The sequence below is a fragment of the Saimiri boliviensis genome, chromosome 4 (assembly GCF_048565385.1).
Source record: "Saimiri boliviensis isolate mSaiBol1 chromosome 4, mSaiBol1.pri, whole genome shotgun sequence".
Taxonomy (NCBI): Eukaryota; Metazoa; Chordata; class Mammalia; order Primates; family Cebidae; genus Saimiri; species Saimiri boliviensis.
The window spans coordinates 165,442,485-165,457,387 of NC_133452.1; the positions used below are offsets into that span (position 1 = coordinate 165,442,485).

The 14,903-nt window shown below is 46.1% G+C and overlaps 4 protein-coding genes and 1 pseudogene across 4 annotated transcripts; 1 reads left to right on the forward strand and 4 right to left on the reverse strand.

Annotated features, from left to right (window-relative positions):
- Positions 1–1,347: 1,347 nt before the first annotated feature.
- LOC141584420 (histone H2B type 1-H-like) lies at positions 1,348–5,152 on the reverse strand (annotated as a pseudogene).
- A 732-nt stretch (positions 5,153–5,884) lies between these two features.
- Positions 5,885–6,360, forward strand: LOC101039271 (histone H2A type 1). Its single transcript, XM_003944731.4, has one exon. It carries the CDS (start codon positions 5,917–5,919, stop codon positions 6,307–6,309), a length of 393 nt encoding a protein of 130 aa, XP_003944780.1. The 5' UTR covers positions 5,885–5,916; the 3' UTR covers positions 6,310–6,360.
- Positions 6,361–6,975: 615 nt separating this feature from the next.
- H1-5 (H1.5 linker histone, cluster member) lies at positions 6,976–7,986 on the reverse strand. Its single transcript, XM_003944730.4, has one exon. It carries the CDS (start codon positions 7,916–7,918, stop codon positions 7,244–7,246), a length of 675 nt encoding a protein of 224 aa, XP_003944779.1. The 5' UTR covers positions 7,919–7,986; the 3' UTR covers positions 6,976–7,243.
- Positions 7,987–12,636: 4,650 nt separating this feature from the next.
- LOC141584421 (histone H3.1) lies at positions 12,637–13,779 on the reverse strand. The gene has a single exon (XM_074398570.1). The coding sequence runs from the start codon at positions 13,737–13,739 to the stop codon at positions 13,329–13,331; it is 411 nt and encodes a 136-aa protein (XP_074254671.1). The 5' UTR covers positions 13,740–13,779; the 3' UTR covers positions 12,637–13,328.
- A 278-nt stretch (positions 13,780–14,057) lies between these two features.
- LOC141584422 (histone H4) lies at positions 14,058–14,903 on the reverse strand. The gene has a single exon (XM_074398571.1). It carries the CDS (start codon positions 14,880–14,882, stop codon positions 14,571–14,573), a length of 312 nt encoding a protein of 103 aa, XP_074254672.1. The 5' UTR covers positions 14,883–14,903; the 3' UTR covers positions 14,058–14,570.

Consider the following 14,903-nt stretch of genomic DNA (forward strand, 5'->3'; position numbering starts at 1 on the left):
TGGAGAGTTTTAGTTAAATAGAACAATTGCAGTCGTCAATTAGAATAGATTCAGCATGTAAAATGCCAGCAATTCTATTGGAACAAACACTATGATGAACTGAACAATAAGCTTACTCTGTGGTCTAAGATTTGTCTTCCCCTAGGTCACTGTGCCCTACATCTCTGATGAGTGTCACGCTCCACAGGAGGCTTCCATCATTGCATTTGTAAGGTTCTGTTGTATTTACTTTGGGGAAAGCTCCACCTCCTCCTAAGCTGTAGATCAAGGCTCAAAATAGAGTTCCCTGGAAAACTCCTGGGTGCTTTTTTCACTGAAACGTTATTTCAGACAATCATATTTCATTTTAATGACTCTCATTGCCGGGAATCCAAACTCTAATTCCCAAGGCATTCTCAAATTATCATCTGCATCAGCTTCTGCCATAGCCATCCCCTCCAGCGTCACCAACAATATGGTTACTAAAAAAAATAACTTTTAAAAAGTGTTTGCTTCCTTTTTGGTACTAAGGACAGTGATTTCTATAATGACAACAACTGCAGTGATTCTCAAAATGTGGTCTGGAGACCTCTGAGGTCCCTGAGACCTTTTTAGTGCGTCTGTGAGGCTAAAATTATTTCATACTAATTCTGACACTTCTTTTTCATCATTATTTTCACTTTACATATATTGCAACAGATTGCATGCCTAAGCAAATATAAGAATTCAACTGTCTTTTATTACACAAGACATTAGAGATATTTGCAAAAACGTAAAACAGTGTCACTTTTCTTTTTATTAAACATATAGCTATTTATCTTTTCCTTTCCTTTTTTTTTTTTTTTTTTTTTTAGATAGAGTTTTGCTCTTGGTGCCCAGGCGGGAGTTCAATGGTGCGATCTCGGCTCACTGCAACCTCCACCTCCTGGGTTCAGGCAATTCTCCTGCCTCAGCCTCCTGAGTAACTGGGATTACAGGCACGCGCCACTGTGCCCAGCTAATCTTTTGTATTTTTTTTTAGTAGAGACGGGGTTTCACCATGTTGACCAGGATGGTCTCGATCTCTTGACCTCGTGATCCACCCACCTCGGCCTCCCAAAGTGCTAGGATTACAGGCGTGAGCCACCGCGCCTGGCCCACATATAGCTATTTTTCATAAAATATGCTTGCTAACATAAAATGGGTTTGTTATTTCTAAATGAGTTAGCCAGTTTTTTTTACTATATAATATGGTAAATGTCAATAGTTATAACCTACAGAAAAAAAAATCTTTGGATCTCAAAGCTCCACCACCTAACCTGCTGTAGATCAAGGCTCAAAAGAGAGCTCCCTGAAAAACTCCATGGCGCTTTGTTCACAGAAGTTGTTTTTTTTTTTTTTTTTGAGACGGAGTTTCGCTCTTGTTACCCAGGCTGGAGTGCAATGGCACGATCTCGGCTCACCGCAACCTCCGCCCCCTGGGTTCAGGCAATTCTCCTGCCTCAGCCTCCTGAGTAGCTGGGATTACAGGCACGCCCCACCATGCCCAGCTAATTTTTTGTATTTCCAGTAGGGACAGGGTTTCACTATGTTGACCAGGATTGTCTTGATCTCTTGACCTCGTGTTCACGGAAATGTTATGTCAGGACAGCATATTTCATTTTAATGACTGTCACTGCTGGCATCCACATTGTAATGCTCAAATTACGCTCTGCATCACTTCACTACTTTACAGGCATGTAAGCGGGCCTGGCATAGTGGCTCACGCCTGTAATCCCAGCACTTTGGGAGGCCAAGGTGGGGGTGGATCATCAAGTCAGTAGTTCGAGACAGGCCTGGCCAAGATGGTGAAACCCAGTCTCTAATAAAAATACAAAACTCAGCCGGGCACAGTGGCAGGCACCTGTACTCCCAGCTACTCAGGAGGCTGAGGCAGGAGAATTGCTTGAACCCGGTGGTTCAAGGCAGAGGTTGCAGTGGGCCGAATTCATGCCACTGCAGTCTAGCCTGGGTGACAGAGCAAGACTCTGTCTCAAAAGGAAAAAAAAAAGTGTAAGTGGGTCATAAGACCAGAAGATTTGAGAACTGCTGCCTTAGGGTATACACCACACTAAAAATGTTCATTTATGTTCAAATGACTATTTTTCAAAGTATTTGGAGTATTCCTTTCTGTACACTTATGATCTTGATATACAAATCCATTTACTTCATTTTGCTGTTGATATTTAGGGTTTGGACCTTTTAATATTTGACTCTACCATTACATAAAATATTGTTATATAATCCCAAGGTCAAATAAAATCATATCCAAAGATATCTTTCTCCTCCATCCTCACAGCGTCTCTTACCTTAGAGTAATAATTTTAAATATTATGAAAGAGCCTTCTGTTGTTTATTATAAGTATATATGTTATGTATTCTTAATACGCTTCTATTAGATAAACAGTAATGTACTACATAACAATTTTCTCTATCTTGCTTATTTCACTTTTATATATATTAGAGATCATTTATAACAGGGAAATTTTCCTCCTTCATTATTTCCCAGCTGCAAAATACTCTGGATTTTTTTCCTTTGCAGATTCTTGGTGTGTAGTTCCTCCTTGTCTTGAAAGCTGCCTGAGAGTTTTGAAGAAGTTCAGAAAATGCCACCTCAAAATACGTCACTGAAGGCACTTAGGAAACAGCAAATACATGGTGTAACTTTCTCTGAATTCCCCATATTTGCAAACAGACAGTCCCTCCAAAAGGAACTCGAGTGTCATCTGTCCCCTCCCAATCAATCTCATCACCCAGAGAAGATTAATTTGTATCACAGGGGAGGAGACTCGAAATTGATATCATACAAGACAAACTTTGTTACAGACAGTCATCTATTCTTTGGAGGACCCATTCATCTTTCCCCAAAATAATTTCCTCTCCCCTACATTGCCTACGTCCCTCTTCCTCTCTTCCCTCTGAGAGTATATAAACTTCTAGATCTCAGGGGATTTGGGGGCATTCACTTCTGTTTCATGTGATAACTCCATGCACAAAGTAAATTTTTTTCATCTTTTATTAATCTGCCTGCTGTCAATTTATTTCATACACTTAATTATCAAACCCTCAGAGGGCAGAGAGAGTCTTCCCTCCCCTACAGTTTCAATCAGATTGTTTTCTAGTTGTTTTAAGCATCAGGGTTGATCTAAGATGTCTAGTCTACCCTTATTGAAAATAATTACTGAAAATAGAATCGATAGTATAGTATTTGTTAACATGTTTTAAAAATATCAATAATTAAATTATTCTAGGACTTCCAATTCTTCAAAATGCAGTTCTATAAAATGATATACATCAGTGCCATCATACTCTCTGGTCCAGGAGTGAATTTCCCATGTAATAATTCAAATTCTCACTAATGATGTTTAAGTTAGCAAATTAGTTGCCATGTTGATTCAGTTGTGTATTGCCAAAGAAGTGAGTTGCTAAATTATGGGGAATTCAGCATTAGAGCTAGAGGAAGAGACTAAAGAACCTATTATTGAATCGGTAAATCTGCTTGAAAATTTAAACAGATCGATGACTTTTACAGTTCACATGTCTGTGAAGTCCAAAATAAAAATACAGACATTAATCGCACTACCTTATTGGTAGAAGAAATAGTAGGTACCTTAAAAAGTGCATATCATATTGGAATCAAATTTCTTGAAGGGTAGGCTAGTGGCAGAAGAAATAGTAGCTATCTTAGAAACTACATGTTTTATTTGAATCAAATCTCTTGAAGGCTAGGCATTTTATCCTGACTATATTTTTGCAGGATTCTCACCAAACAGCTTAACATTCAACCATCAAAATATGTTCACTTTACCATCTGGAACATTTTAAGCAAAACCTGTCATCTGTTCAATCACATCTTTCACTTCAGAAGGAACTTTCACTTCTGCCTTGTTTTTCAGAACTACGTATATCCACCACTTTTCACATTAAGATGATCCTTCTCAGGCCGTCATAGAACTAAGTGACATCTGCAATGAAACGACTTCACCACTTCCGTCCTCTGACAATCCTTCTATTTTTGCTGGGTCTAATTCCTAAAGAGCATCCTGACTTTCTAAGGGATGCTTCTCTCTTTCAGCTACCTTCATGTCTTTTAACGCAATTGTTGTCTCTTTCTGTCCTGGTGGTAGACTTTGGCAGTGGGCACACCCATGGAGCATAGGCTTCTACAAGGCACAAAGCGTAACTTTGGTTTTTCAGTTGTAATTTGATGGAAGTGGCAGGGCGTGGTGTCTCATGCCTGTAATGCCAGCACTTTGGGAGGCTATTCATTGAGCATCCTACCTGGAGGCCCGAAAATTGTGGTATAACCTGCAAAACGTCCAATGATACTTCAGTAGAAGAAAATAGGAATTTTACTTTAAAGAATACTTGTTTTTTTAGACAGTAACTTACTCAACGGGATTCTCAGGGTTGAACTTTAATCCGGATAAGTGAAATGTACACAATAAAACTCCTGTTTTGTGTGTTTGACATTTGTAACATAAAATACTTGGTAGCAAATACTACTGGAAATACCATAAGGCCACAATGTATCTTTTGCATAAATCAAGAAGCATTTATGAAGGCTTTAGGTTAAAACCAACTGGGCATTTCAAAACTAGAGTTAAATGAGCGTCAGTTCAGCTTAGAAAGGATGGACAGCTCTGAAAAGAATCTTTGGGGTGTGGGTCAGGACGAACCGAGTGGAGTTCCAACTGGACAAACCAGCGAGGAGCTCACTTGGAACTGGTGTACTTGGTGACGGCCGTGGTGCCCTTGGACGCAGGGTGCTTGGCAGGCACACAGCAGTCTGGATCTCCCTGGAGGTGATGGTCGAGCGCTTGGTGTAATGCGCCAGGCCTCACCCGCGATGTGCCCCAAGATATCATTCATGAAGGTGTTCAGGATCCCCACAGCTCTGGACGAGATGCCGGTGTCGGGGGACGTACCTTGTACACGTACACGAAGCAGCTCTCCTTGCGGCCGCGCTTGCGCGTCTCGCCTTAGTCATAGCCTTCTTGGAGCGCTTTTTCACGTCTGGGGCCGACTTGGCGGGGACAGACGTGCTGTAGTTTAACTGTAAAAAAGGTACAAAGGATAGGAAAAATCGGAAGGGCGCAGCAGGGCACGCCTGTAATCCCAGCAGTCTGGGAGGCGGAGGTGGGCGGATCCCCTGAGGTCAGGATTTCGAGAGCGGCGTGAGCAACATGGCGAAACCACGACTCTCCAAAAATATGTAAAAAATTAGCCGGGCGTGGTGGGGCACGCCTGTAGTCCCAGCGACGGGGGAGGCTGAGGGAGGAGCATCGCTGCAGCCAGGGAGGCGGAGGCTGCTCTCCAGCCTGGGCGACAGAGCCAGACCCTGTTTCAAAGCAGGACACAGAAGGCCGGGCGCTGCGGCTGACGGCTGCAGTCCCAGCACGTCGGGGGGCCGAGGTAGGCGCATCACCCGAGGTGAGGAATTGGAGAGCGGCCTGGCCACCTCGATGAAACCCCGCCTCCACGAAAAACTACAATAATTAGCCGGGCTGCGGTGGCTGCGCCTGGAATGGCAGCTACTCAGGAGGCTGAGGCAGGAGAATCACTGGAATCCGGGAGGCGGAGGTCTCCAGCCTGGGTGACAAGAGAGAACCTGTCTCAAATAAATCAATAAATAAAAACAAGGAAGAGTCTTGCGTAGTGCAACCTCCGCTTCACGAATTCTTACGGAAACGAGGTGATTACTGTGTAGGACTGGTGGCGCTTCTAGATGACGTCAGATGCCGCTTTGTCCAATCCAAAGACGCGTACTTAAAATCAGCGATTCCATTGGCTGAAATACAGTTGTAATTTGAGCCAATCACACAGCTTTCTTTTCGCGCCCGGTATGGACTATAAGTAGTGGAGCTCTGTCGACTTTCTCTAATCCGTTCTTCACCCTTCGCGGATCGTTTCTTCATCATGTCTGGACGCGGCAAGCAGGGCGGCAAAGCCCGCGCCAAGGCCAAGACCCGATCCTCCCGGGCCGGGCTCCAGTTCCCCGTGGGCCGCGTGCATCGCCTGCTCCGCAAGGGCAACTACGCCGAGCGGGTCGGGGCCGGCGCGCCGGTCTACCTGGCGGCGGTGCTGGAGTACCTGACGGCCGAGATCCTGGAGCTGGCGGGCAACGCGGCCCGCGACAACAAGAAGACCCGCATCATCCCGCGCCACCTGCAGCTGGCCATCCGCAACGACGAGGAGCTCAACAAGCTGCTGGGCAAGGTCACCATCGCGCAGGGCGGCGTCCTGCCCAACATCCAGGCCGTGCTGCTGCCCAAGAAGACCGAGAGCCACCACAAGGCCAAGGGCAAATAATGTCTCCACGAATCACTTTCCAGTACAACGGCTCTTTTCAGAGCCACCTACTATTTCTGCGGAAGCGCTGGGCCACTGGTTTAAGTCAGATTTGAATAAGTCATATTATAATTATTCTGAGTTTATTCATCCGGTGTTATATGTACGCGAGCCAACAATAAAGTCCAGGGCCAGAAGCAGTGGCTCACGCCTGCAATCCCTACACTTTTGGAAGTAGAGGCAGGAGACTCACTGAACTCGAAATCGAGATCTGCATGGGAAGCGTAGCGGAACGCCGTCTCTACAAAAATTTACCTGGGCGTAGTGGTGCACGCCTATAGTCCTAGGCTGAAGTGGGAGGGTTCGCTTGAGCCAGGGAGGTTGAGGCTGCAGTGAGTCGAGACCACGCGCCGGCGTGGGTGACACAAATGCCAACTGGCTCTCATCTTGAGATGTTTTAACATTTAAAATACCCAAATCGACATGTAGCTTTAAACTTGCTACTTCCACCAACCGTCTCCATTAGCGGCTGGCGCCTAAACGGCTTAAACCCGGGGAAAACTGATGGAACAGAAACTGACCAATCAGAATATAGAGCGGGCTTTTTAAGCTTTTTTTCTATAGCCAAGCTAGAAAGCATGATACGAACTCTCCAAAAGCACCAGCTGGAACTCATATACTTTAATGACCGATTGCTTTGGGAAATTGCATGGAGGGTCTAGCCAGCACCCCGGGCTCCTGCCTGCCTTTCATGACGCCATTAAGCTCAGGGAAGAAAAACTGCCCGAGATATTCGAACGCAAGGAATCTCTGCCTGCTCGTGTTTACAAACCACGTTTCTGCAAACGGCGTGTGAGAAGGCAAAGTCATTTGTGCACAGCAATTTTTTAGAGATCTGTAGGTGGCTCTGAAAAGAGCCTTTGGGGCTTGGTTGCGGTTTTCACATGCCAGCTTCCTACTTCTTTTTGGCAGCCGTCTTCTTGGCCTTTGCAGCTTTAGGTTTTGCTGCTTTCGGCTTAGCGGCTTTAGGCTTTGCTGCCTTCGGCTTAACAGCCTTGGGCTTGGCAGGGCTCTTCGTTGCCTTTTTCGGCTTGGCGGCGGCCTTGGCTTTCTTAGGACTCTTCGCCACTTTTTTGACTCCAGCCGCCGCGGGCTTCTTCGCCTTCTTCGGAGTCTTCTTCACTGCCTTTTTCGCTCCTGCAGCCTTCTTGGGCTTCTTAGGGGTGGTCCCCGCAGGCTTCTTAGCTTTGGCGGCGCCCGCCTTCTTAGCCTTGGGCTTGGCTTCCCCGGAGGCCGCCTTCTTGTTGAGCTTGAAGGAGCCGGAAGCGCCGGTGCCCTTGGTCTGCACCAGGGTGCCCTTGCTCACCAGGCTCTTGAGACCAAGTTTGATACGGCTGTTGTTCTTCTCCACGTCGTAACCACCCGCCGCTAAGGCTTTTTTAAGGGCCGCCAAAGAAAGGCCATTTCGCTCCTTGGAAGCGGCCACAGCCTTGGTGATCAGCTCTGAGACTGGGGGCCCGGTCGCTTTGCGCTTAGCCGCGCCGGCCGCCTTCTTAGTTGTCTTCTTCTTAGCCGGGGACTTCTCCACCGGCGCCGGGGTGGCTGTCTCGGCAGGAGCGGTTTCCGACATGGCTACAAGAAACTGCTAGAAGAGATTAAGCTCAAAATCCAAAGAGCAAGTTTTGCATTGCTGCTATGCTCGTGGCCCAGGGCTTATATAAGCCGGAGCTGCCCTGTGATTGGTGGAGCGTCCAATCCACCGCCCTCTGGCCGCCGCAGCTCGCGGTTGGACTCCCAAATTGTGTTTGTTAGTCCTCAAAATTTGATTAAATGCTTGAAATAACGATACAGAATTTAGTACTTTGAAGCTCCAAAGGAGGAAAACAGCCTCCAGGTTCACAGACTTGTTTGTGTTTTCACGAATCTCGTGCAATTGATGAAAGATATTTTTAAAAAATCCCTTCAGCTTTTTGTAAGACTCCATTAGACTGCGGGCATCATGTTAGTTAGTTGGGTGTCATGATAAATTTCCACTAAGTATCCGGAGAAACTTCTTTTTAAAAATTTGCCCGTGAGTTCAGGCTTTGATTTTTGCAAGAGAAAAGACAGTGTGTTTCTTGGTTTGGGCATGAACTTTGTTTCTAACTGTAGCAAGTAACACAGGCACAGGGCAGCTGGTTGCCTACAGCCTCAACTCAACCACTTAGACTTGACTTTACAAACTGATTCGGTGTCCCAGGAGCTTCCATGTGCTGATGTCTTTACAGAATGGGATTGTGCAGCTTGGAAGAGTTCCACTGTCAGAGTGACTGCATTGTAGCACGAGTAATAAAAATCGCTTCAAGAATCCAACTGCACAGATTCAAATTCAAACTTACATGTGATATGTTTTCTGATTAAAGTGTTTTCTCCGTTTAGTTCCTGGGAAAATCCATGAAAATGGGGAAGAAAAATAATATAGATAATTCCGTTTAGAAAAAATTCAAATCTGTGGAAAATTATTCAAGCGCTCCCAGTGATCCTCAGATGCACAAACTGTTTTGTGACCCACGTCTCTGTCAGGTTTTCAAAATGTTTTCACTGTGCCCCCTGAATCTCCATCCACATTTAACAAGCTGCATTTAACAAGAATACTGTCTCCTATAAGCAGCTAGGATACATCAATATGAGAATGTTTGTGTGTTTAAGTGCAGACAGACTAATATTTTAGAAGAATATCTGGCTATTGACTTAAAAGGTTGTGTTGGATATTGAGAAACTTCAGATTATAGAGGTTCAGGAAAACAATGGAGGCAAATACAGTGAGGTGGAAATGAATGTGAAGTTTGCTATATATGGGAAGTGGAGGGGAATGGACAGGATTCCTGAATGATTTAAAAAAAAAAAGATCAGATAATGATTTGGATCTCTAATGAAATAAACAGTCACTTATTTCTTACCACCTTGAAATGCTGTGCAAGAAAATTTAAAGTAGCCAACACAGTCCATCTTCTCTCTATGAGCTCCTGGAGGTGCTGGAAGACTATGGCCAAATCTGGGCAATGGCTTCTTTCTGTACGGCCCTCAAACTAAGAACTGTCTTTAAAAAGGTCACACATGGTGGTTCATGCCTGTAATCACAGCACTTGGGGAGACCTGGATAGGTGGGTTGCTTGAGCTCAGGAGTTCCAGACCAGCCTGGGCAACATAGTGAAACCCTGTCTCTACTTAAAATACAAAAACCATTGCCGAGTGTGGTGGCACATCCCTGTAGTCTTAGCTACTGGGCAGGTGGAGGTGGGAGGATCACTTGAATTCAAGGTATCAAGGCTGCAGTGAGCAGTGGTAGCACCATTGCACTCAGGCCTGGGAGATGGAACAAGATCCTCTCAAAAAACAAGCAAACTAACTAAAAACTAAAAAGAACATGTGGCAGAGACTAGATATGGCCTTTAAACCCTAACATATTTATTTATTTATTTATTTTTATTTTTATTTTTATTTTTATTTTTTGAGACGAAGTTTCGCTCTTGTTACCCAGGCTGGAGTGCAATGGCGCGATCTCGGCTCACTGCAACCTCCACCTCCTGGGTTCAGGCAGTTCTGCCTCAGCCTCCTGAGTAGCTGGGATTACAGGCACGCGCCACCATGCCCAGCTAATTTTTTTGTATTTTTAGTAGAGACGGGGTTTCATCATGTTGACCAGGATGGTCTCGATCTCTTGACCTCGTGATCTACCTGCCTCGGCCTCCCAAAGTGCTGGGATTACAGGCGTGAGCCACCGCGCCCGGCCCTAACGTATTTATTATCTAGTCGTTTTGCTGTGTTATAAATTTCTCCACAGAGATGCAGATATTGCTATAGGCCTCTTACCGAACAATGCAAATTGAAAACTAAGGAAGAGGATATCTTCACAAGAAAATATTCTAACCGAGCACTTTCCACTGTTCTATACAAAAAACTTGTAAGATGCAAGAGAAGAAAGTCCCAAAACTCCATGGGTAATGGTAGCAGGGATATAATAATAAGTGCTGATACTCATTCAGCATTTATTACGTGCCAGAAAGTCACCTTAAATATGTTCTACAGGTTTTTGTTAATTTGCCACATTTACAGCTATACAAGATGAGGCCCAGAGATAACAAATAACTTGCCAAAGGTTATACAGGTACGAAGTGGCAGCTCTGAGGTTTAAACATACAAAATGACCTCAGCTCCATTCTGGAGGGAAAATCCTTGAAGAGGTGAGGAGAGAACTATCTTCAAAGCTTGGAAGAGGCAGTGTCAAGCTGTTCCTACACCTAGCAGACAGCCACTAAAAGAGTTCTAAGTAAATTGTTGGGAAAAGCTTCTGGCCCTATGGGTCAGAAGTGGTTTGTTTTTTTTTGTTTGTTTGTTTGGTTGGTTGGTTGGTTGTTTTTTTGTGTGTGTTTTTTTGTTTGTTTTGTTTTTTTTTGTTTTTTTTTCCAGAACCAAATCTTAAGTTTCCAAAAATCTTACAAGTATCCAACCCTTTGAATGTGAGGACTTTTTTGCTTATCTGTGATGGTGGATATGACAAAAATTATGCACAGATCTTTTCTTCTTTCTCTTTCTTTTCTTTCTCTTTCTTTCTTCAGCTATCCTTAGTGATTATGTATTTCACGTGTGGTCCAAGACAATTCTTCTTCCAATGTGGCCCAGGGAGGCCAAAAGGTTGGACACTGCTGCACCCGTTGCTGGGATAGACGCCTCTTTGCAGGAGTGAACCTAATATAACAAAGAAGGGAAGGCGCAAATAAGGGGCTGAGCTGGCTGAGAACACTCAGGAGAAAAATTGCCTTCACATCTCTGCCAGATATCTCCTAGGTCAAGATGTGTACTTCAAAAGGCTAAATAGCAAAATGAGGTCATGACAGTCACATATGAAGAGCACATGAGGAAACTCTAAACAGCTGGAAATACTAGACAAGTTTGGTTAGAAACCAGGAAGAGCTTTAAAATAGCACTTGAATTTTAATATCCAGACTGATTCTTGCTGAAAACAAAACAAAACAAACTCATGAAAATTCAACTTACACTTTACAACAAGCACATTGTGAAATGACAGAGAAATGTGTGTGTGTGTGTGTGTGTGTGTGTGTGTGTGTGTGTGTTTGTGTGTGTGTGTCGGGGTTGGGGGGGGAGGTTTGTTGTTTTTGAGACAGAGTCTTGCTCTGTTGCCAGGCTGGAGTACAGAGGCCTGATGTTGGCTCACTGCAACCTCTGCCTCCCAGGTTCAAGCGATTCTCCTGCCTCAGTCTCCCCAGTAGCTGGGACTGCAGGCGCGGTTTCACCATGTTGGCCAGGATGTTCTTGATCTCCTGACCTTGTGATCCACCTGCCTTGGCCTCCCAAAGTGCAGGGATTACAGGCGTGAGGCACTGGCCCGACCTGAAAGTTTTGTTTTTTTGTTTGAGATGGAGTCTCACTCTGTTGCCCAGGCTGGAGTGCAGGGGCTCAATCTCGGCTCACTGCAGCCTCTGCCTCTCGGGTTCAAGCAAGTCTCCTGCCTCAGCCTCCCGAGTAGTTGGGACTATAGGTGCTTGCCACCATGCCTGGCTAATTTTTGTATTTTTAGTAGAGACGGAGTTCTACCGTATTAGCCGGGCTGGTCTCAAACTCCTGACTTCGTGATTCACCCGCCTCAGCCTCCCAAAGTGCTGGAATTGCAGGCCTGAGCCACCCTGCCCAGGAAATATTTTTTAAGGTCCACTTACAGAGCTAGAAGTTAATTTCGCAGATGACAGCATGCAGCAAGTTAATGATTCCGTCTTCTGGGGCCCACATGGCTTGCTAAACATTACATTGAAACAGAACAAAAGTGTTGTGCTTTTGGTCAAAACTGTTACTTGCAGAAATTTATGGGGGTAGAAGGGCAACTTTCTTATATGCATAAGTTCCATGGTGGTCAAGTTACATAGGGTATACAAGAGCTAAATAACTTATTGTACCAACTAAGTAACTTACTCACTCTCTCCTCCCTTTTGAGTCGTCATTGTCTGTTGTTACACTGTCTCAAAATAACTTACATTGTACCAACTAAGTAACTTGTTCGCTCTCTCCTCCCTTTTGAGTCCTCATTGTCTATTGTTACACTGTCCTACAGGTGAAGTTTTTAGAGGCTGCTTTTGTTGCTGTCTGTATTTTTGAGACGCAGTCAGCTCTGTTCCCAGGCTGGAAAGCAGTGGCGCGATCTCAGCTCACTGCAACCTCCGCCTCCCGGGTTCAAACAATTCTCCTGCTTCAGGCTCCTGAGTAGCTGGGACTACCGGCGCCTGCCACCACGCCTGGCAGAATTTTGTATTTTTAGTAGAGATGGGGTTTCAACACCATCTCACGATCTCCTGACCTCACAATCCGCCCCCCTTGGCCTCCCAAACTGCAGGGATTACAGTGAGCTCGGGGCCCGGTAGAGCCTGTGGTGTTTTCCGAGTTTCGCTATTGTTGCCCAGTCTGGAGTGCAATGCGGGGGATCTCGGTTCACCGCACCCTCTCCTGGGTTCTAGCAATTCTCCTACCTGAGTCTTCGGAGTAACTAGGTTTACAGGTGCGCGCCACCACACCCAGCTAATTTTGTAGTTTTAGTGGAGACGGCGTTTCTCCACGTTGGCGAACCTGGTCTCGAGTTCCTGACTCTAGGTGATCTGCCCGCCTCGGTCTCCCAAAGTGCTGGGATTACAAACGTGAGCCACCCGTCCGAAGAAGACTGTTTCTTAAACACTCATACTGATTGTTCCGTTCCTTAGGGGCAGGTAGGCAAGCAGTATATACATTCCTTAAGAATAAGAACAGGAATGCTTTTCAAAACTAAATACCCTTAACAGTTAGGACTATGTTCTGCAAATGGAATCGGGTTAGCATACCAGCCTGTGACCTGACTCCTGATTTTAGTGTTGAGCCAACACGTTTTGTACGTAACTTGCACTTAAAATGGGGCTAAGACAGTTTCAAAAGCTACAGCTTTCTTTTGGTGACAATTGAGGGGCTCTGAAAAGAGCCTTTTGGGGTGAGGAAGACTTTGTGGGCTGATATAAACAAATTTATGCCCTCTCCCCTCGGATGCGGCGCGCGAGCTGGATGTCCTTGGGCATGATAGTCACCCGCTTGGCGTGGATGGCGCACAGGTTGGTGTCCTCGAAGAGCCCCACCAGGTAGGCCTCGCAGGCCTCCTGCAGCGCCATCACCGCGGAGCTCTGGAAGCGCAGGTCGGTCTTGAAATCCTGCGCGATTTCACGGACCAAACGCTGGAACGGCAGCTTGCGAATAAGTAGCTCGGTGGACTTCTGGTAGCGGCGGATTTCCCGGAGAGCGACCGTGCCGGGCCGGTAGCGGTGCGGCTTCTTGACGCCGCCGGTGGCCGGCGCGCTCTTGCGGGCCGCCTTGGTGGCTAACTGCTTGCGCGGAGCCTTGCCGCCGGTGGATTTGCGGGCCGTCTGCTTAGTTCTTGCCATGGCTAAGTAGATCCAACTGCTCAACACAAATGAAAGAAAAAAAACCGACCATCCCGGTATTTATAGCCGCCCTCGCATTCTGATTGGACAGTAGACTGTGGCGTGTCACGTCTCACTCACGGAATTGGCTCCCAGTTGAATCCGCTGTTGAAAGGGAAACATTCCGCCTCTGCTGTGCATCAAGAAACGCAAAATGGAAACAAAAAACCCTCCAAAACTGTAGGATTTTTCAAGCATCGAAATCCTATTTCAATGTCAGCTTGAAGATCTAAACTTGCCTTACACTATTTTAACTGTTGGGCGTCACTATTATTTGACAAAAAGTTTAAGATCGTGAAAGAAAAGCGAAAAGAGTAAATTTGTAAATGAAGGCCTTGAAGGGAGTATGAAATTCGAGCCTTGCGGCATGCCAGTATTTGATTTAAACGTACTTAATGTTTTGAGGGTTGACCGACTTTCTGCGAAGGGCGATAGTGAAGCATTTTGGGCGTTGCGGACCACGCTGTCAGCTACACGGACCTTGCAGTTTAAGTAATCCATATAAGCGAAATGAATCCGGCCGTGATGCTATTGTAGCTTCTGGAGACACCAGAGGCGGTATACATTTGGTGGTTTATCAGAGGATCCGGCACTTCTAACCACTAAGTGATGCTGAAAAGGGGCACCGAGCTGCAGAAACTTTGGCGACTGTTTATGTAAAACCGCTATTTTGACGAAAACTGCCAAACGTTTAGGTGTAAGGAAATCGAGTCTTTAGTCTACAGCTCTTTCACAGATTTCATGGGTGGCCCTGAGAAGGGCCTTGAGGAACGGGATAAGCAAGTGGAACGCTCAGCCGCCGAAGCCGTAGAGGGTGCGGCCCTGGCGCTTGAGCGCGTACACCACGTCCATGGCGGTGACCGTCTTGCGCTTGGCGTGCTCCGTGTAGGTCACGGCGTCCCGGATCACGTTCTCCAGGAACACCTTGAGCACCCCGCGGGTCTCCTCGTAGATGAGGCCGGAGATGCGCTTCACGCCGCCGCGGCGAGCCAGGCGCCGGATGGCGGGCTTGGTGATGCCCTGGATGTTGTCGCGCAGCACCTTGCGGTGGCGCTTGGCGCCGCCCTTGCCCAAGCCCTTCCCGCCTTTGCCGCGTCCAGACATGTTCTGTTCTAAGCAGAAGGC

Excerpts from the sequence above, each read along its gene's own strand:
- LOC101039271 (XM_003944731.4), top strand. The coding sequence starts at position 5,917 with ATGTCTGGACGCGGCAAGCAGGGCGGCAAAGCCCGCGCCAAGGCCAAG.
- LOC141584421 (XM_074398570.1), bottom strand. The coding sequence starts at position 13,739 with ATGGCAAGAACTAAGCAGACGGCCCGCAAATCCACCGGCGGCAAGGCT.
- LOC141584422 (XM_074398571.1), bottom strand. The coding sequence starts at position 14,882 with ATGTCTGGACGCGGCAAAGGCGGGAAGGGCTTGGGCAAGGGCGGCGCC.
- H1-5 (XM_003944730.4), bottom strand. The coding sequence starts at position 7,918 with ATGTCGGAAACCGCTCCTGCCGAGACAGCCACCCCGGCGCCGGTGGAG.